This window comes from Salmo trutta, chromosome 2 (genome assembly GCF_901001165.1).
Source record: "Salmo trutta chromosome 2, fSalTru1.1, whole genome shotgun sequence".
NCBI classification, from domain to species: Eukaryota; Metazoa; Chordata; class Actinopteri; order Salmoniformes; family Salmonidae; genus Salmo; species Salmo trutta.
This window is the reverse complement of record NC_042958.1, coordinates 23,531,632-23,554,225: the sequence shown is the minus strand read 5'-3', so window position 1 is coordinate 23,554,225 and position 22,594 is coordinate 23,531,632. Positions and strand designations below refer to the sequence as shown.

At 42.7% G+C, this 22,594-nt stretch overlaps 1 protein-coding gene across 2 annotated transcripts; it reads left to right on the top strand.

Annotated features, from left to right (window-relative positions):
* The first annotated feature begins 607 nt into the window (after positions 1-607).
* On the top strand, positions 608-20,433 carry snx16 (sorting nexin 16). Of its 2 annotated transcripts, none has more exons than XM_029699063.1 (8): positions 608-774; positions 2,031-2,632; positions 4,681-4,767; positions 10,817-10,965; positions 11,475-11,544; positions 14,140-14,276; positions 14,382-14,513; positions 18,879-20,433. In XM_029699063.1, exons 2-8 carry the CDS (start codon positions 2,159-2,161, stop codon positions 18,994-18,996), a joined length of 1,167 nt encoding a protein of 388 aa, XP_029554923.1. In that variant the 5' UTR covers positions 608-774; positions 2,031-2,158; the 3' UTR covers positions 18,997-20,433. The 2 variants fall into 2 exon arrangements, with proteins under 2 accessions (XP_029554923.1, XP_029554916.1); XM_029699056.1 differs by having other exon boundaries at positions 1,984-2,632.
* The last annotated feature ends 2,161 nt before the right edge of the window (positions 20,434-22,594 follow it).

Below are 22,594 nucleotides of genomic sequence, written 5' to 3'. Positions count from 1 at the left end.
ATTTAGTGTGTTTTTTTTTCAGGAATGTGTTAAACTGCTGTGCCTCAACCTTTTCACGTTTGGTGTTGAAATTCAACTATGTAAAAATGCCTTCATGCATATGTTCACTACTTTTACATTCAACAACGACAACATTTTAAATGTGTTTTTTTTTTTTGTGCTCCAGGGTGGGAGTCCTTTTTTGAGATGCTTTCTTGCATCTGCTATTTTGAATGCCCTGAAAAAATTGCTTAGTCAAAATCAGGTCACAGGCGGGGTAGTAGGCCCAGATAAATTGAGAGAGGCCTGTTACATTCACAGTAGGCAATGACATTGGTCAGTCAGATTGCTGTGCCTTTTGCGCAGCCTTCAGCCTACCTTCTGGCCCCAACTTTATTAGGTAAGAGGGTTTCCTTAAGGGTTATTAAATCTAACAGTGCGTTCACCAATTTCCATCAGTGTTCATTGCTTTGTAAAGGAAACATAAGTAACTGATATTTTGCAGTGATTGAACAGAAATATCCTTAGTGCACTTCAGTTCAATTCTTTGTGCAAAATACTATTGTACACCCAAATACCAAACCCATTAACATTTGTTATGATTTTTTCTGATTTGTTGGCGCGTCAGGGCATATGCGTGATGACGTCCACTTTTCCTGGAGGGACTGTCGTCGGCGTTGTACACTAGTCTTGCGTATGACAGTTGGCAAAAGCAAGTATATCTTTCACTATAAACAGCCAGAAATGTTAACATCTATGATGAAGCAACTGAACGTGGAGCGAGAACATCCTGCGGTGAGTATGCCCTTTTCGTTCTTCTGTGCTGTTGAATCAAGCAAAAAGTGTCTGCGGTAACGTTAACTGGCTAGAAGCTAGCCAGTAGCTAACGTTAGCCTAGCCAGGTGATAAGCTTACTGAATAGCTGTTATGCGAATTAAATGGCAAGTTAGTTAGCTAAATAATGACGGTGTTAACTATACCTCGTTTTCAGTGATGTAACCTTTGCTCCAGCGTGTACAAAAGCTAGCCATTTTAAACAATCAGTACTCAGCCAAGGCGCCTCATTATGGAGAGAGCCTTTCATGTTTACAACTCTTCACCTCCCTACATGGGTTCTGTTTTACAGTCAACAAGAAGCTCATTACACATCACAGGGTTAGGCAAGATCACATCTGCAGCTAAAATTGGGTCCTGACTTTTCCGTGTGGAAACATAAAATAGTCCAAAGGCTTGTAATATGAAGCTCCTTGTGAGGTTAAATTAACTGTGTGTGTGTGTGTGTGTGTGTGTGTGTGTGTGTGTGTGTGTGTGTGCGCGTGTGTGTGTGTGTGTGTGAGAGAGAGAGCCACAGTGTTGTGTGTGTCTATTTAGTTGTGGTGTGCTGTTGTGAACAAAGCAAACCAGGACATAGCTAGGAAGACATTGATTTATAATGCATTTTCTGCAGCAACACAATATGTCTGGGATGTTTATTTGTGTCACATGTATTTTAAGCCTTCTCTTTAATCTATAAATACCAGACCAGACACACTCCACTGACTTACTCTACCATGCTCAATTAGTGCTCTGTCATTATGTGTTTACCAAATGCCACCCTGTTTCTATTGTAGTGCATTACCTATGGGCCCTGGTCAAAAGTTGTGCAGTATATAGGAAATAGGGTGTCATTTGCGATGCAGACATTGACTGGCAGGAAGCTCTGTCAGACAGACAATCAATACAGTTCCAGGCTGAATGAAAGCTTATTTACTATGCAAGGGACCATTCTCACCTAGACCCCCCCCATGCATTTCACTCATCCACACATCTATCAATTATAGATGACATTTGGCTTTATCAATAATTGATGTGCCTCTTGGTTGCAATTTGCAAATAGTTGGCCTCATTCAGGGGACAGTACTGTATTCAATAACATGATCAATGTATGCTGCTTCCTTATGATCAGCAAGCAAAAGGTGGGATGATAAGTCAGTTTTATTTTCTGTATCCTCTATTTTTTTATAGGGTGCTGGATCCTAGAGTGAGTACTAGCCCTGTCTTTTTTTCACCAGCTCCTCCTATGCTGACCTGCTGCCCTGCCAGTTTGCAAGGCTGTGAGAGTAAGAGTTTGGCGGTAGAGGTGGGTGAGGAGGGTTGGGGTATCTGACAACCAGAGGGAGGACACTTACAGCCCAGCCAGATGTCCTCGCCCTTCGTTCCTGTACCTGTCTCCATCAGAGATAGGACCCTGCTAGGGGCCAGTGGGAAGCCCAGGCGGGGGCCTCAGAGGACCTCATCTTTGAACAGTGTCTCCAGCAGCTCTGAGTCCTCCTCCACTAGAGGCCCCGGGGATGAGACCCTGGGCCCTGGCCGTGACCCTGGGAGGAGAGGGAATCGAGTCGGAGGGCCTCGGTCCCAGAGCTCAGAGAGAGTCTGCTGCTTCACTTCTCCACCCTCCCTGTTGCAGTGTCAGAGCCCAGTGACCCGGGCCAGGCTGAATGGGCTGGGGCTGGACCCCACGGTGGAGTACTCCACCTCCTCCCAGGCGAACATGGATCAGGAATCACCACCAGGACCTCCAGGGTCCATCACAGGGTCCTCAGCCTGGGAAGAGAGGCCCATCACCCCCACTGTGCTGGGCTACGAGGTCATGGAGGAGCGGGCGAAGTTGACGGTGAGAGAGAGAGAGAGAGAGAGGGAGGCAATTCTTAGCTTGGTGTTCTTTGTGTTGTCTTGCCTATGGCTATTGTCATGCAAGGAGTTGGCTTGATAGCACAGTTCTGAGACCAAGCTATGCAATTCAAACATGCCAGGAAGACGGGGCCAGCAGGAAGCTATATGCCAAACTCAACTAGTCAGCAAAAATGTAGTCCTTATTTTAACCACTTTTTCCCAAGTTGCAAGTCATTTGAAATATCCTTCCTTTCTGTTTTGATGCCTGGACTTGTTGGGAATGTTGTTAATGTCATTACTGGAACTTTTAAAGGGATACTGTGAGATTTTGGCATGCTAGCAGATACCCATAGACTTCCAGTCATTGTGCTAATGCTAGTTAGAGTTAGTTTTGTGAGACAATGCTAACTTCTTTCATACTGGACACAGAGAAATAAAAATCATATCCACAAGTTCATCTCACTCTGGGGAAGTAGATATAGGAACTCATTGCCAAAATCCCGAAGTATCCCTTTAAGCTCTGGGCTAAGCACCAAGTGGCACAAATGACCAGTTGGCTTTAGTTAGGCTACATTACCATTCATTTATCATGGTCTGTCAGGGCTTGTCTGTTTGTTTCCTGACTGTCGTGTCCCCAAATCTAGCTCATTATGGTCAATGCCAGCCAGCCCCCCCCCCCCCCCCAAGGCGATCTCCTGTTTCCTGTGTGTTTAGAGTTTATCCCAGGTGGCTAAGATCTAGTCAACACTCACAAACCAAATGACGCTATAGATCGCTGTGGATAGTTTCTGTGACTGTGGATAGTCTGTAGTCTACGCATAGTCACTCTTGTCAATGGATAGCCTGTAGTCTGGATTGTCTGTGGTCTGCCTTCTCCCCCTGTATTTGTTCCCATAGATGGGATTAGAAGCCATGTACTGTTCCTGCTGTCTAGACAGATGTTTAGGAGTGTTGGGGAGATGGAGGTACCATTGGATCAGGAACAGATTATTAACACCAGCCGCCTGCCAAAAGTGGCAACGTCATGGCAGGAGGTGTGGGAGCTGCTGGAGGTTATTAGTAGCGACTGAGGGATGTGTTGGAATGTGAAGTCATGCTGATCATGATCTCAGTACATCAGCCCTGCCATCAATTACCATTTGTTAACCCCCTGCATCCCTCTCATCCAGTACAGATGGACGATGATACAGCAGTATAAGGATTTGACTCAAAGCAATTGAGTCACATTCTACATTCTTCTCTCTCATTTATAGTTTGCAACATTAATTGTATTGAAGGCCTAACACTCGTGTATAAAGTGTTTGCTGCTCATGGCTTCAAGTTGTATTCATGATCTAGCCTAGTTGCAGATTGGTACTGCAGTGGCAGTGTACTGCCCCTTCCACTCAAACAGGCGTTGTAATTTCCCTCTCCAGCAGCACTTTAATTAAGAGGAATCAGAATATGCTGCTGAAGACTTCAGTCATTGATTTAAAGGTCAAGTCCAGTAATTAAGTCACTCCTAAAATGGCTTCTGCATTCCCACTGCTTTCCCTTAACGCTATCTAAAATAGACTGCATAATTTTCAACAAGTACACAACGGCTTAGTGTAACTCCAAAATGGTATCCTATATAGTGCACTACTTTTGACCAGGGCCCAAGTAGTGCACTATTTAGGGAATATGGTGCCATTCATGACGCAGGCAGTGTGTTCTGAGTGCCTGTGGTTTGAAATGCCTGAACGGGGTCAGAGATAGAAGAAATGCTAAACGTCTGACTTTCTTAAAAAGACATTGGTTATGAAAGGGAGAAGGTAGGCTCTTCTAAAAAGCAAGCTCACATCCATATTGTCTTTGTCTCTTGGTATTACTAAGCTTCTACTATGTCTTTGCTAATATTGAGAAAATACATCTCTGTTAGGTTCAGATTCAGTCTCTGGCGCACTGTGCTGCTGTGGTTTTGAAGGAAACATTGTTAATCGATGACTGTAATTGAATATAAGATAACTGCTATCATAAGGTCAAAGGTGAGCTGTTAACGTGTGTGTGTTTGGTCTCCTCCTGCTGCAGGTGTATAAGGTCCTGGTGAGGAAGACTCAGAATGAGAGTTGGGTGGTTTTCAGAAGATACACTGACTTCTCCAGACTCAACGACAAGGTACGTCCTCACTCGAGGATAGTTACTCCTCCCAGGGACTGTCTTGGGCCTCATAGGAGAAAAGGTTTGTCTGATGAATACATTAGGATGGAGTAACTATCCTCTGTATGTCAAAAATGGGCCACTATCTAAACTCAAAGGCAGTGTTGTGTCATGATTCACAATGGCTTCTTAATTTACCGTCTATGACATCATTGGGTGAGTAGTATGCTAGCTAGCATACTACTCATCCATGTGACATAACCCTTCGCTATCACACACATGCCCTAGTTTCCACTTTTCCTGATCTGTACCCCATCTGAATAGTCTAAGTAACAAACCCTATTAACTGTTGTCAATAATGTAGGCCTATCCAGTGCTCAATTGCCCTGACACAATATGTGTTTATGGCTGTAGATTCTCTCATGGAGGGACAGTTCTCAGTACTGTGGGAGAGACAGGGTTATACTCAGTATTATAGGAGAAACAGTAGATGTGTTCGAATAAGCATACTAACCGCACGTACCATACAATCTTTGACTTGAATTGAGTATATAGTATGCTTATTGGTCATGTATGGATATAGTTAATATACCAAAAGTTCCCTGATGTCGTACTAAATTCGCCAAAATATGAAGTATACACGCAGAGGACACTATCTCCGTACTTTAGGGCCCATAATACAGATACAAGAAAATGGCGGAAAATATGCTGCCCCAGTACAACAGGATTGGATACAAATTCATTGCTTTATCTAATTATGACGAATGTTAAGAAAATGTTGAACAATGTAATGACTTTTCAAACAAGTTACCTTACACGTTATGTTGGCTGACAATTTGTTAGCTACGCTGTCCTTACGAACCACATAGCATATCATTACAGCAGTATGTACCGGTATGTTAGCTAGCTACCTAACGTTAGTTGGCTAATAATACATCAAACTTGCCAGTAGATTAACTATAGGCAAATTACCCAACGTTTATTGATTTGATTATTCCCGGCAGTCTTAGTTTAGCTAAAAGGTATCGTCGTTGTGCATTCTCAAAGGACATTCGGGTGCTTTCGTAAATTCGCTCTGGCTATCTACTCCGAATTCAGAGCACATTCGTCTGAGTGTTCCAGAGCACAGAATAATGCATTTACGAGTGATCAACACCCGTTGAATAAGGCCGGTGTCAGTAAACGTCAGCAAAATAGAAGTCATTTGTTGCCAACAGCAGTTAACAAGAAAACTGCCTAACCGGCTCTGCTAGGGCGAGTAAAATGGTCAGAGTGGTCTCATTTGTGTCTGGAAGTAGCTAGCCAATGTTAGCTTGGGTGCTTGACTGCCGTTGTGTGGTCAGAACGCTCAAATCAACCCTACTTCTTGGCGGAGCATCCAGTGTGCGCTCAGAGAGCGAAACCCTCTGAATTTACAAACAGACAATCTGACAATGCTCAGAATTTACGAGCACACTCTGGCACTCCAGATTTGAATTGAACAACACACCCGGAGTTGTAAAATGTCGAACTAGTAATTTGTTATGCTAACTAGCTAATAAGAGGTTGCATAGCAACCACATCAACTTCCGGTCGACCGGCAAGGTGCTAGTACCCTCAATTGAAAGGATACTGTTTGTTTACAGTATACTAAAATGAACTAATAGTATGTTGTGTGTGTATATACTCATTAAGTATGTAGTATACAGTATGTTAGTATGGGTATTCGATCACAGCTAGTGTGTAATAGTCAGGGCTGTGGGAGAGACGGTGATTAATAATCAGTACTGTGGGAGAGGCAGTGTGTAATAGTCAGTACCCTGGAACGGACAGTGTGTAATACAAATCAAATCACGTCTTAAACAACAGATGTAGACTAACAGTGAAATGGTTACCGTAAATTCCGGACTATAAGCTGCAACTTTTTTCCCAGCTTTGAACCTCGCGGCTTAAACAATGACTCGGCTAATATATGGATTTTTCCCGCTTTAAATTTTTTTTCTCCAAAAAAACACATTCTGTAACGTGCTCAGTTTTTTGGCGGCATGAAGCTTTCATTAGACCAATGACCTTAATCCGTTCGGCAATTTCAAACAACTTTTTTGTTTACTGTTTAGATTAAATCGAGCGCTCTCAAACTTCCCATCATTCTGATTACGGTAGTCATTTTGTCACCCTCATCATGGCAAAGACACGGAGAAATGCATATGATGCAGCTTTCAAGTTGAAGGCGATTGATCTGGCTGTTGGAAAAGGAAATAGAGCTGCTGCACGGGAGCTTGGTCTTAATGAGTCGATGATAAGACGTTGGAAACAGCAGCGCAAGGAATTGACTCAGTGCAAAAAGACAACTAAAGCTTACTGCTAATTTTTTATTTTTTGTTCAACTATTTAGCAGTCTTATGGCTTGTAGGTAAAAGCTGTTCAGTGTCCTGTTGGTTCCAGATTTGGTGCATCGATAACACTTTCCATGCAGTAGCAGAGAGGACAGTCTGTGACTTAGGTGGCTGGAGTCTGACAATTTTTAGGGCCTTCCTCTGACCCCGCGTGGTATAGAGGTCCTTGATGGCAGGGAGCTCGGCTCCAGTGATGTACTGGGCCTAATGCACTACCCTCTAGTGCCTTGCGGTCGGATGCCACACAGTTGCCATACCAAGCGGTGATGCAGCTAGTCAAGATGCTCTCAATGGTCCAGCTATTGAACTATTTGAGGATCTGAGGGCCCATGCCAAATATGTTCAGCCTCCTGAGGGGGAAGAGGTGTTGTCGTGCTTTCTTCACAACTGTGTTGGTGTGTGTGGACCCTGTTAATTCTTTATTGATGTGGATACCGAGGAACTTGAAGCTCTCAACCTGCTCCACTACAGCCGTGTCGATGTGGATGGAGGCATGCTCGGCCCTCCGTTTCCTACTGTGTGCACGATCAACTCCTTTGTCTTGCTGAGGTTGAGGGAGAGGTTGTTGTCCTGGCACTGCACTGCCAAGTCACTGACGACCTCCCTGTAGGCCATCAGGCCTACCACCGTTGTGTCGTCAGCAAACTTAATGATGGTGTTGGAGTCATGCAGTCGTGGGTGAACCGGGAGTACAGAAGGGGATGATGCACGCACGCTGTAGGTGTTCCTCTTGTCCAGGTGGGAAAGTCTTACTCACATCGGCTACCCGAGCACGATGTGCTATTTTTTGCACACGCCACTGTCAGTGTGAACTGTACCGTTTCCACCTTCTGTGCTGTGCATTTAACAAATACATTTAGATTATATTTTATATAGTGTGTGTTTTACCAGAGATGGTAATGTGAAGAACATAACCTGCACCAAAGTCGTCATATGATATAGGCCAAGGACTAGATAGTGTATTTTTACCTGGAGTTTTTCCTTATTGTAGGCAACTACTTTTACCACTTTTTGTCTTTAAATCTTTGGTTGTCTACCTCACTACCTTACTGTTTAGCACAGGCCCTCACATGTGAAACCATTAAAGAGATTGGTAGGGCCAAGGCTTAAGACGGTGTGAATGATGCTGAATGGGTGTAGACAAAAGCTCCTTAGTAGGTGTACCAAAACATCCAAGGGCCATTTTCTCTAAAGTGGGGTTACAAGTTTATCAACTTTCAAAGCAGAATTACTTTCCCATTGTTCCTCAACTGCAGTGTTTGAAATACCGTTTTCTAGCTCTGAGTCTCTACTTTTATCCAATGTAAAAAATACTATTTCAAATTTTTGCTACATAGGACTGAATCCTGGTGGTGGGTCACACATGCATTCACCTGTATTGTGAATAGGCTACATCTTGATTTGCCCAGTTTATCAATAGAGATTTACCATTCAAATAAATGATTTCTTATGTAGCTAGATTGGTAAAAGAACACATACAAATTGATTGTTTGATTAATTAATGCATTTATCAACAATTCTAAAGTGTCAAATGTAATGATCTGTCTGGATCAAGTGCCATTCTGTGACTTTGGCCAATATGCCTATATTTGTGGTATTGTTTTGGTGTTGCGTATTGTGATACTAAACCTGGTATCGAAGTAAACATTTCGGTATCATGGCAACACTGCATCCAGAGCTGCCAACTCGTGGAAGTAGAAATTGTCATCCAAATTGAGTTTAGTGATTGCTGTTCTAATGTCCAGAAGGTGTGTTCGGTGGTAGGAAATTATGTCCGAGACATTATCTACAAAAAAAAAAACACAAAATAGCAGAATTGGTCAGGAGCCCGTAAAGCAGCACCATCTCACGACTGTGGGAGAGGCCATCTGTAATCAGCAGTACTGTGGGAGAGACCATCTGTAATCGTCAGTACTATGGGCGAGACCATCTGTAATCAGCAGTACTGTGGGAGAGACCATCTGTAATCATCAGTACTGCGGGAGAGACTGCCTGTAATCGTCAGTACTGTGGGAGAGACCGCCTGTAATTGTCAGTACTGTGGGAGAGACTGCCTGTAATCATCAGTACTGCGGGAGAGACCGCCTGTAATCGTCAGTACTGCGGGAGAGACCGCCTGTAATCGTCAGTACTGTGGGAGAGACTGCCTGTAATTGTAAGGACTGTGGGAGAGACCGCCTGTAATTGTCAGTACTGTGGGAGAGACCGCCTGTAATTGTCAGTACTGTGGGAGAGACTGCCTGTAATTGTCAGTACTGTGGGAGAGACTGCCTGTAATTGTCAGTACTGTGGGAGAGACTGCCTGTAATTGTCAGTACTGTGGGAGAGACTGCCTGTAATTGTCAGTACTGTGGGAGAGACTGCCTGTAATTGTCAGTACTGTGGGAGAGACTGCCTGTAATTGTCCTTACTGTGGGAGAGACTGCCTGTAATCGTCAGTACTGCGGGAGAGACTGCCTGTAATCGTCCTTACTGTGGGAGAGACTGCCTGTAATCGTCCTTACTGTGGGAGAGACTGCCTGTAATCGTCAGTACTGCGGGAGAGACCGCCTGTAATCGTCAGTATTGTGGGAGTAGATCTTTTGTGTTGGAGAGTAATACAGAAATGAAGTGAATCCCTTCTGCCTCCCCCCCAGCACACAAAGAGCCAGTGTTCCACAAACAACAACAGCAGCAGTAGCTTTGTCTAGCCAGCCACAGGAAGCCAACTCCTAGCAGGACAGGTCAGAGTTAGCCTTTCTCCCCTTGTCTATGTGGATTAGGTATAATAATCATTCACTTCATAAAAGTCTTACAGCTGAAGTGCTTCATGTGACGTCCATATCGTCAACTCTTTTCTTAAATCTAGTCTATCCTTTCAAGTCAGCACACTGCCAACAATGCCCTTAGATGGGTTACTACATTTTTCTGTTAGAAATATTTCTAGTAATAAATCACAGACTACAGAAGGCTATATGCTGACTATACGCCTACATATCCGGTTTTGCTACTAGACACAGTAGCCTGGAGTGGGATAGGAAAAGGCTACACCCTCCATCAGACATACGGAGGCTGTGGACAGGCTGCACTGCCATTCCTGTGGTCTCTCTCGCTCTTTATCTTTCTTTAGAGGAGAGAACTAACCAATCTGGACACCTATTCACAAAGACTCAAAGTAAGACTGCTGATCTAGGATCAGGCTTATTTATGATTTAAAATGTGTTTAAAAACTGATCTAAGATCAGCACTCCAACTCTGATTTGTGAATAAAGGCACTGGCCTAACGGGATGAACACTGGGCTGGATGTGCTGTACTTGTAAACCGGAATTTGGGAAAATTGTTTGAAGAGTTTTTCCAGAGTTGACATGGATGTGTTTTTGAAAGCTCAATAACTCAAGCCCCTCCCGTCCCTGTTGAGCAAACAGGCCTTGTTTGGTTTTCCTGGTCATAACAAACCATGTGATGTTACATTTGTTCAGGGTGTATTCGTGGTGTTAAATGCGATAATTGGCCCGTGCTTCTTCGTCTCTCTTTTCCGTGTGTTTGTTTGTACGGTGTGTAATGTGTGTGTGTGTGTGTGTGTGTGTGTGTGTGTGTGTGTGTGTGTGTGTGTGTACTGGGTGTGTTTTTAAGATGTCGTGTGTGTGTGTGTGTGTGTGTGTGTATCAGTGTTGCTTTTCCCCTGCCCAACCTGTCTGTGTGTGAGTTTCAGCTGAAGGAGATATTCCCAGGGTTCAGACTGTCTCTGCCTCCAAAGCGCTGGTTCAAAGACAACTACAACTCTGACTTCCTAGAGGACAGACAGCTGGGCCTGCAGGCCTTCCTACAGAACCTGGTGGCACACAAAGACATTGCCAACTGGTGCGTGTGCGTGTCTGTGCGCGTGTCTGTGCACCTGTCTGTGCACCTGTCTGCGTGAACATGCCTCATCATGCAGTGCAAACCTCAAGTGCTTTGAGGTTTCTTACACACACACAGCCTTGAGTTTACTGATGGACTTGCTGATTGCCCATGACCTGAGACAGACTAAGCACCTGGCCAACAACAATGCATGTCTATGGAACCAGTTGAATGTATCTACACACACTTTTAATTAGGCTATATTAGAGTTATGTAGTCAAGGTTAAAAGCATACATTACACAGTAACTGTATTTAGCATTGTAATACAAACCTTTTCTAATACCTTGTCTAGTTTCCTTGGTGCCAATACTGGTGACATAGAGAGCAAAACCAATACCCAGTCCATCATAGATACTGTCTTTTAGGGGATTGTGTGTGAGTACCCTGAGGTTGCTTGGTTGGTATGGAAAGATAAGTAAGTTCCTGTTGGTTATTAAAACTCTTTTGTCTTTCCTTGTCTCTTTAACAGCATAGCAGTGCGAGAGTTCCTGTGTTTAGATGATCCACCAGGTCCTTTTGACAGTCTGGAGGAGAGTCGGGTAAGACTGATCTTCTGTTACCAGCATGCAACTTGAGGTAGACTTTCACAAAAGCCTATTGAGAAGTCACGTAGACCCAAACGAGACCAGTTCAATCCAGTTTCTGCAGTGTTTGTTTCTGTGACCCATAATCCTGGGAGTAATTTGGGACAGGCTTTGTTGTTCTCTATCTGGAATGAACCTCCGATGCCAGCACCACATCTAATTAGTATATACAACCATTAGCATAACTGTCATTAGAATAGTTTTACAGTCTTTGGTTAGTGGTGGATTAGGATTTGGCTTCCTCTCCTCTACGTGCTCCACTAGGGGAGAGTGGGGTAAATTGAGCCGCGGGACAGGGTCGTTAAGCCTCCTACAAATTTCTGTACTGAATGAAATATAACCACTACCTTTTTAAAACCATGTCTATCTTTGCTTCCTTAACACAATTCAATACAATCACAATCGCTTTTTTGTCTTTTTAATAATTTTATACACTTAAACCCTTTGGCCCTGTTGTTACCTCATATCCCAGCGATAATTCCTTGAATTACCTCAATTTGCTCAACTTGCAACTGGCTCAACCATTGGCCCAAATTACCCCAAGGCAAACATTTTAACTATATTAGCTAGAGGTCGACCGATTATGATTTTTCAACGCCAATACCGATTATTGGAGGGCCAAAAAGGCCGATACCGATTAATCGGCCGATTTACTATTATGATTTTTTATATATATATACACACACACACACACACACAGCTCTGAAGTGACAGCGATACTGAAGAGTCTGTTTAGGAGACAAATACTCTCAACTGTTTGAATAATAAAAATAGAGTTTAAGTTACCTGTGATGAATGCTGAAAACAAAAACTGTAATTTCTATATGCAGGAAATCCTATTTTAATAATGGGCATGGTAAGAATTGACTACCAAAGTGCGAGTCATAATTCCCATGACACCTTCTAGCAAAATCTGAAAAGCCGTTCCTTCATTTATTCCATAGGATATTTTTAGATTAACTTAAAATAAGGTCTGTGTTTGGTTTAGGCTTACACCACCTTGCCAATTTTATAACTGTGTAGATATCCATAGGATATAACTCTGATCAATATAAGCGACGATCATTTTTTTTGTAGAGTGGATTTATGAAAATATGTTGACAAACGTTACCTAGTGAGATTTACACAGGTATCAAAACGCTGAGGCGGTTTAAGCACAAAACACAGACCTTATTTGAAGTAGATCAAGACATTCTCTATGGAAGACATGAACGGTAAAATAACGAAGGAACCCCTTTCAAGTTCAGCCGCAAGTTATTACAAGAATTATGACGCGTCGACTATTTCTCTCTAAACCATATACCTTTGACTATTACGAGCCTGCTGCTCCCTACCACCACTCAGTCAGACTGCTCTATCAAATATCAAATCATAGACTTAACTATAATATAATAAACCTTAGTTTCCGGATTTGACCATATTAATGACCTATCATCTCGAAAACATTATTCTTTCAGTGATATACGGAACCGTTCCGTATTTTATCAAACGGGTGGCATCCATAAGTCTAAATATTCCTGTTACATCGCACAACCTACAATGTTATTTCATAGTTCCGTAAAATTCTGGCAAATTAGTTCGCTAACGAGCCAGATTCTATATACCCTGATTCTGCGTGCAACGAACGCAAGAGAACTGACACAATTTCACCTGGTTAATATTGCCTGCTAACCTGGATTTCTTTTCGCTAAATATGCAGGTTTAAAAATATATACTTCTGTTTATTGCTTTTAAGAAAGGCATTGGTGTTTATGGTTAGGTACAGTCGTGCAATGATTGTGCTTTTCTTCGCAAATGCGCTTTTGTTAAATCATCCTCGTTTGGCGAAGTCTGCTGTCTTTGTTAGGAAGAAATAGTCTTCACAGTTCGCAACAAGGCGATATACTTGTGTATTGGTTTTAAGAAAGACATTGATGTTTATGGTTAGGTACACGTCGGAGCAAAGACAGTCCTTTTTCGCGAATGCGCACCACATCGATTATATGCAGAGCAGGACAGGCTAAATAAACTAGTAATATCATCAACCATGTGTAGTTAACTAGTGTTTATGATTGATGTGGCCAAAAATACCGATTATCGATTGTTATGAAAACTTGAAATCGGCCCTAATTAAATCGGCCATTCCGATTAATCGGTCGACCTCTAATATTAGCCCACACAGCTACAAGGATGGATAACTTTCATGCTAGGTTAAGTACCTCATATTCTATTTTATAGAGACCCTAACTGATGTATAGAACAATCTTTAAATGATCTCTTTAGCATCATGAAACCTCTAACACAATAGATTAATTTGACTTGGTGAATATCAGTTTTTTGGACCTAACTTGTTTACCACTTTTTCCATGTGGTTTCTTCCTTCACAGACTCCATAAAATGATGACCGCTTCCTTAATATTTGGTCAAATTATACGTTTTGTGTATGGTTTCCTAGTAACAACTATCCCTTTGGCTCAACTTACCCAACTCAAGTTTTTTTGCCATGTCAGTTGTTGTCCTGTCACGTTTTCATAACTCAGTGTCTGTCTCTCTCTCGATCCCCCCCACCAGGCATTCTGTGAGACTCTGGAGGAGAGTAACTATCGTCTGCAGAAAGAGCTGGTTGAGAAGCAGAGAGAGATTAGCTCCCTCAAGAAGAGACTGGAGGAGAAGGACCGTCACATCCACCTTCTGGAGAAGCGCCTCAAGTACTGAACAACAGACACACACAGGTTTACTGCAATTGTGTTACATGGCTTGTGTTTCTAGGGTGTGTAACAGATTTTTTGTGTGTGTGTGTGCACGCGTTACAGCGGGGAGTCTCTGACCCCAGAGAGTCAGAGTGGGTTGTCAGCTCAGGGCAGTGATAGCAGCGTAGATGCAGATGGAGACGTGGAGTCATCAACCGCCGAGGCAGACCAGGACATTATGTCAGACGAGAACGGGTAAGACACACACACACAATCCAAGGTTTCACTATATCCCGTATGTTAACATTGCCCCGATTTTAATTATTCAAGACACTATTCACAACCATGGCCTGATGGGGTTTCGTGGTTTTCTTACTCATAACTGATTTTTCACTGCACTACACGCGCACTCGCATCGAGAAGCCCTTTTGTGTAATGCTCAAACTCCCTTCATTTAGTTAGCTTTCTTTTCAAATGATCAGCCCCTCTTCCTGAAGACCAGCTGGCATCATGCCACCTGTTATGGCAGTGGCCATCACAATCAATCTCCTCAAAGTGAACTGTGCTTGTGACTTGAACTTCAACTGCCGTTAGCTGATTTTTGCTGGAGTGTCTCTTTAAAGCGGCATCCTTCTCTATCCCCTCCCCCAGAGCATTCACTTTCAAAAACAGAAATGACCTTGAAAGCCTTTGAAAACAGCAACCCCCACCCTCCTAACATAATTTTCCTAATGCTAGTGAAGTAGTGAAGGTAGCTACCTGCATTGTAAAATATCAATTATTAACTAATATCTGTCATATCAAGCCATAGTGTGTCTCCTCAATAGTTGTCCAATGAGAAATGACAAAGCCTTGAGGAGAACCGACAGAGCTGTGTTTAGTGGTTGGGAAAGGAAAGACATCGGGTCGCTGCCTCAGTCGGCTAATCGGATAAGAGATATTGATTACAGACCAGACTGGACATTTTATTTCATTGACTTGACATTAAACCTCAGACAGGAATGGGCCTTGAACCATATAAATACTATACCAATTTTGGCCTGTGAGGGATTTCCTTTGCCCCCCAAAATTGTATTTTTAATTATTGGACATAAAAGACTAAAAACAGCAGCAAATCTGCTCCAAGTGATTTTAATTTGAGAAATCTGTTCCATAGTATTCCTACGCATAATGGAGATACAGTACCAGTCAAAAGTTTTGACACACCTACTCATTCAAGGGTTTTTCTTTATTTTTACTATTTTCTATATTGTAGAATAATAGTGAAGAAATGAAAACTATAAAATAACATATGGAATCATGTCGTAACCAAAAAAGTGTTAAACAAATCAAAATATATTGGAGATGACAGCTTTGCACACTCTTGGCATTCTCTCACCCAGCTTCTTTAGGTAGTCACCTGGAATGCATTTCAATTAACAGGTGTGCCTTGTTAATTTGTGGAATTTCTTTCCTTAATGTGTTTGAGCCAATCAGTTGGGTTGTGACAAGGTAGAGGTGGTATACAGAAGATATCCCTATTTGGTAAAAGACCAAGTCCTTATTATGGCAAGAGCAGCTCAGATAAGCAAAGAGAAACGACAGTCCATCATTACTTTAATACATGAAGGTCAGTCAATCCAGAAAATTTCAAGAACTTTGTGCAGTCGCAAAAAACATCAAGCGCTATGATGAAACTGGCTCTCATGAGGACCGCCACAGGAAAGGAAGACCCAGAGTTACGTCTGCTGCAGAGGATACGTTCATTAGAGTTACCAGCCTCAGAAATCGCAGCTCAAGTAAATGCTTCACAGAGTTCAAGTAACAGACACACCTCAACATTAACTGTTCAGAGGAGACTGCGTGAATCAGGCCTTCATGGTTAAATTGCTGCAAAGAAACTACTACTGAAGGACACCAATAATAAGAAGACTCTTGCTTGAGCCAAGAAACACGAGCAATGGACATTAGTGGAAATCTGTCCTTTGGTCTGATTAGTCCAAATTTGAGATTTTTGGTTCCAACCGCTTTGTCTTTGTGAGATGCAGAGTAGGTGAACGGATGATCTGTGCATGTGTGTTTCCCACCGTGAAGCATGGAAGAGGTGTGATGGTGTGGGGGTGCTTTACTGGTGACACTGTCTGTGATTTTTATTTAGAACTCAAGGCACACTTAACCAGCATGGCTACCACAGCATTCTGCAACGATACGTCATCCTATCTGGTTTGCACTTAGTGGGACTATCATTTGTTTTTCAACAAGACAATGGCCCAACACATCTCCAGGCTGTGTAAGGGCTATTTGACAAAGAAAGAGAGGGATGGAGTGCCGCATCAGATGACCTGGCCTCCACAATCACCCGACCTCAACCCAATTGAGATGGTTTGGGATGAGTTGGACCGCAGAGTGAAGGAAAAGCAGCCAACAAGGGCTCAGCATATGTGGGAACTCCTTCAAGACTGTTGGAAATGCATTCCAGGTGAAGCTGGTTGAGAGAATGCCAAGAGTGTTCAAGCTGTCATCAATGCAAAGGTTGGCTACTTTGAAGATAAAATATATTTTGATTTGTTTAACACTTTTTTTGGGGGGGGTTGCTACATGATTCCATATGTGTTAAATTCAAAATTTTGATGTCTTCACTATTATTCTACAATGTAGATAACAGTAAAAATAAAGAAAAACCCTTGACTAAGCAGGTGTGTCCAAACTTTTGACTGGTACTATTTATGTGATCATATACAAATGTAAGCAAGGATTGAAATGATTGTTTTAGTCATATTATATCTGTTTGGGTTTCTTGCGGTCAATTTGCAGCCTACGAAATATTTGTAATTATTTTTCGGCCCCCTGATCATGTGCTCAATAAGAAATTGGGCCGCGGCTGAATCTGCACTGAACAAAAATATAAACGTGTTGGTCCCGTGTTTCATCAGCTGAAATAAGCTCCCAGAAGTTTTCCATACGCACAAAAAGCTTATTTCACTCAGATTTTGTGCATAAATTAGTTTACATCCCTGTTAGTGTTCATTTATCCTTTGCCAAGATAATCCATCCACCTGACAGGTGTGGCATATCAAGAAGCTGACTCTAAAATGTGCAGTTTTGTCACATAACACAATGCCACAGAATGTCTCAAGTTTTGAGGTTACGTGTAATTGGCGTGCTGACTGCAGGAACGTTCACAAGAGCTGTTCATTTCTCTACCAAAAGCCACCTCCAATGTCATTTCAGAGAATTTGTCAGTACGTCCACCCAGCCTCACAACCACACCATGTGTGGGCGAGAAATTTGCTGATGTCAACGTTGTGAACATAGTGCCCCATGGTGGCAATGGGGTTATAGTATGGGCAGGCATAAGTTACAGGCAACGAACACAATTGCAATTTTAGCGATGGTAATTTGAATGCACAGAGATGTCGTAACGAGATCCTAAGACCCATTGTTGTACCTGTCATCCACCGCCATCTCCTCATGTTTCAGCATGATGATGCACGGCCCCATGTCACAAGGATCTGTACACAATTCCTGGAAGCTGAAAATGTCCGTTCTTCCATGGCCTGCATATTCACCAGACATGTCACCCATTGAGCATGTTTGGAATGCTCTGGATTGATGTGTACCACAGCGTGTTCAAGTTGTCGCCAATATCCAGCAACTTCACACCGCCATTGAGGAGGAGTGGGACAACATTCCACAGGCCACAATCAACAGCCTGATTAACTCTATGTGAAGGAGATGTGTCGCGCTGCATGTTGGTCACACCAGATACTCACTGGTTTTCTGATCCACACCCTTACTTTTTTATTTAAGGTATCTGTGACCAACAGATGCATATCTGTATTCCCAATCATGTGAAATCCATAGATTAGGGCCTAATGAATTTATTTCAATTGACTGATTTCCTTATATGAACAGTAACTAAGTAAAACCTTTTGAAATTGTTGCATTTATGTTTTTGTTCAGTATAGTTGATGATCCCTGGTCTAAAGGGCTGTGTGTGGTTAATTGCAGAGGCAGACTATGTGGACGTGCAGTAGATGGCTTGGTGGCGACAGCAGGGTGGTTTCGGTCTTAGTTGAATGACCTTGACCGTATCCTTCCTTTGTGTTTTTCCCTCCATGTTACACAGCTGTGCAGCCCCTATCTGAGATAGAGGGCAGTAGTTGGAGGTGCTGAATACTTCACATCATATGGTATCATGTATGCTGTCCTTCGCTGCCACACCCACTATGTACCCTGGTCCATGTTGTTCCATGTCTTCTACCTGTTTCCTAGTCTACCCCGGTGTTGCTGTGTCATTAGGGCCTGTGTTGATCTCTTAGTGTTGAAGTTTCCCTTCGCTCTCTGGTGTCCGGTTGTTAAGCGTGATAATGGTGTCTAGTACCATTTGTCTGTCTTCTGACTGACCTGTGGGCCACCATGTGCGTCTTTACTCCAGAGTATTTACTTCTAGTTCGTTTCACATCTGCAGTGATGGTCTCGGTACTACTTCTGGTGTTTCTCAATGTGTTACCACTGTCTTTTATCAGTGAGATATGTTTTGTTGAAATGTTCATCCCCTCTTCTCTCGACCTACACTGGTCCATCTATTCATGCCACCTTTTCTATCTTTTACATTTTCCCCTCTCTCTGTCTCTCCAGGAAGTGTGAGGCCCACCAGTCTCTGCGTCTCTCAGGGTGTTGGTGTGGGCCTGCCACAGGCAGCTCTCCGCCCGTCATCGAGGTGACCCAGGTGTGTGACGCTCGGCTGGAGCACTGAGCCACCAGGGACAACTCTGCTCTTCCCTCAATCCACCCCCCCTCCCTCCTTCATGACTGTGATCACTGTTACTCAAGGATCTTGGGACTGAAACATTCTGAGGGTGGGGCTTTGGACGTGATCCCCCCCCAACATCGTTTAGTTTGTTGGCAGGATAGTTGATCAACCCCCTGCCTTGCTGCTCATTTAGACTTCCACAGACCCTGGCCACTGTTTGTCAGAGAGAATATGAATTGGATGGGGACACTTTATTCAGTAACACCCCCAGGTCTTCTCAGCTGCCAGTTAATCTGACTGGACTCAAGGATACTGACAGGAGCAGAGTAGGGACACTTTATCCCGTAACACTCCTTCAATGGTTAATTGTCCCCATGAAGTTGTGGATCGAGTAATTGAGGGACCTTGCAGGGACACTTTACTATGAAACAAAAGTTTTTTTTTTTTTTTTAACTGAGGACAGTCCTCAGATTCACCTAGTCAATTTGCTAATCAAAGCTTGAAGACAATACATCCACCTCAGAATGGTGCAACCAGACCACGTAGGAGGAATGCATACATCTAATGAACTGGTAACTGTAGCTAGTACTGTAGCTCATTAGTTTAGTTATTGGGGTTAGTTGGGTCCACACCTTATCTGTACGAAACAGGTTTCCAGAGCCCCCAGATCCTGTGGTCTCCCAGCCAAAGAGTGGATGTGTCTGAAATGACACCCTCTTTAGAACAGAGCCATATGGGTCCTGCTCAAAAGTAGTGCACTGAATAGCCGATAGGGTGCCTTTTCAGACACAACCAAAACCTGTAGAGGGAGAGGGACTCCTCCACCACCTTAAAGCAGATTGGATAATTGGGTCTTGCAATATGATGAACCATATGAAAATCCATAGACAGAGAAATGGAACCTCACATAAGTTGACTACTACAGCACCTCTGCATCAGCGAAACAGCACCACCCTGTGGCTATAGCAGGTATGGCCACAGACGATGACTGGACATGGACTGGCGCATGGGAATATTCTGGCAGGCGATGACGTGTTCAAGATGGCGGGGATTAACATGTAATTTCCTGTTACTATAAAGGTCAAGGCTGTTATGGGGGGTTGGCAGATATTTGGAGAATGATAGAGCTCATATGTCTTTTAGCTTGTCTACTAATATTGTCCTTGTAGTCGCATCTCATTGCTTTATACTGCCGATCTGGCATACAGTATCTTCAACAAAAGTAGAACAGCAAGTATTTGTGGGGGTGGTACATCAAATACATGATTCCATGTGTTTGTGTGTTATTTTGGTGCTGTGATAGTTTAGATTTTTGACCATACACATTGTTGAACTGACATTTTGTTGATTTTGCCCCCGTTATGTTTGATGTCATGCGTTGCTTGCACTATTAAACCACGTCATCTCTGTGAAGGTCTAAACACAGAGTGAACCTTAACATATCAGTCTACGGGCCCCGTTGGAGAGAGCATTGGCATCCTTAGCATTCAGACACCTCTTGTTTATCATGTCAGTCCCACATTCCATGAAATCACATCTTTTATGCCCATATTAACCTACATTCTACACTAAGAAATGTATTTTGCCTAAATACATTAGCAGAACAAACCCATTGAAGCCAGACAAATGTGGCTGAATGCTACATGCCAGAGTCATATAGAGATACTGTATATGTATATTGCTCTGCTATTCACGTTCAAACGGACAAAACATCATTTTTTTGTCCACTGATACATGCTGATATGATTGGTGGATGGAATCATGAATATATCAACGTTGAGCAGAATGACCCCTGTCTGCATGGAATCGGTTTCCTCAAACTTACCAGACCACTATCACTGACCTCATCACTGCCTGTGAACTACGGGTATTCCAATCCTAGAACTAGAATTAGGGATTCCATTCTATGGTTCCGGCTCCCTTGTGAATGTCACTTTGTCTTTGTGAATGCATGCGAGAGAGAATATATTGACCACACTCAAAATCACGATAAGCCATAATCTGAGCACTAGTTGACATTGTTGAGTGTACTCAAACATCCCAAAAAGCAACACTCAATACAGTACAATGAATACACTTAGTAGACAGAACATTAAGAACACCTTCCTAATATTGAGTTGCACCCCTTTTTGCCCTCAGAACAGCCTCAATTTGTCGGGGCATGAACTCTACAAGGTGTCGAAAGCGTTCCACAGGGATGCTGACTCCAATGCTTCCCACAGTTGTGTCAAGTTGGCTTTGTGTCCTTTAAGTGGTGGACCATTCTTGATTCACGGCGTGAAAAACCCAGCAGCGTTGCTGTTCTTGACACAAACCAGTGCGACTGGCACCTACTCCCATACCCCGTTCAAAGGCATTTAAATATTTTGTCTTACCCATTCACCTCCCTGAATGGTGCACACACAATCAATGTCTCTAGGCTTAAAAATCCTTCTTTAACCTGTCTCCTCTCTTCAGCTACACTGATTTTAAGTGGATTTAACAGGTGACATCAATAAGGGATCATAGCTTTCACCTGGATTCACCTGGGCAGTAGGTCATGGAAAGAGCAGGTGTTCTTAATGTTTTGTGCACTCTGTGTATAGTACAATGGACTGTGAGTACACCATTTCTCAAAATGTCACATTTCGGTGTGTTTGTTTCTTGCTATGAGCTGAGAGCTTTCACAGACCGCTTTAGCTCCTATCTCTATTGCAGAGTTTATGTTTGGGACTTTGCCAGTAGTGGCTGTATGATGCACTTTATGTATGTACTGTATGACATAGGAGCATGTTGCTAGCTTGGTTAGCATAGCCTCCATTTTATAGCAGCTTATTTGAAGCAGAGTGCCTTTTCTGTTTCTTTTGTTGTTTTTTTCATACACACTGCGTAGCTTTCCATATTACTTGTGGTTGATGTTGGCTCAATGTTCATCCCACATATTTGTGTAGTCCCTCTGAAACTAATTTGAAGTGCCTTGAGTTTCTGCCACTTGCTTTTGATATTGCTCTAGTCCACTTTTAGCTCCATAGATTTTAGTGTGAAATGTGAAGAGGAAAAAAAGATCATAGAATTATTTTGATGGGCAAAGAGGTTTAAATTACATTTCCTTTCGTTTTCAACTAGTTTTAGTGTCACATTAAAGTTGAACTCATGGTTAGTGTCCTGTGGACAAAATCAAGTATGAACTGTGGCTGGTATGTAACAACTATGTTATTAAAATCAATACGATTTGTTGTCGGAATCATTTTGTTTGCTTAAAGGAATAGTTCACCCCCAAAAATATGTTTGTTAGACAGGATGGATCAAACCTCATAATTACTTTAAGGTCAAGCATTTTCCACTACATAGCTGTTTGTGGACAACTACTAAATCCTGCGATTCTCTTTTAGTGATCATTTGGTGATATCCATGTTTTGTTTTGGTGATATTATGCATACAGTTTATCTGGGATAAATGGTCAAATGACATGTGGGTTTTGTTTTTTCTAAACTGTGGCCTGTTAGTTGGGTTCTGTTCAGAACAATGACTTGTCTTTATGCAGCCATGATCCTTTCATGCGTGACCTTTTCAAAAGACAAATCTTTTTCAATGGAAAAACATGAAACATATTTAATCAGTT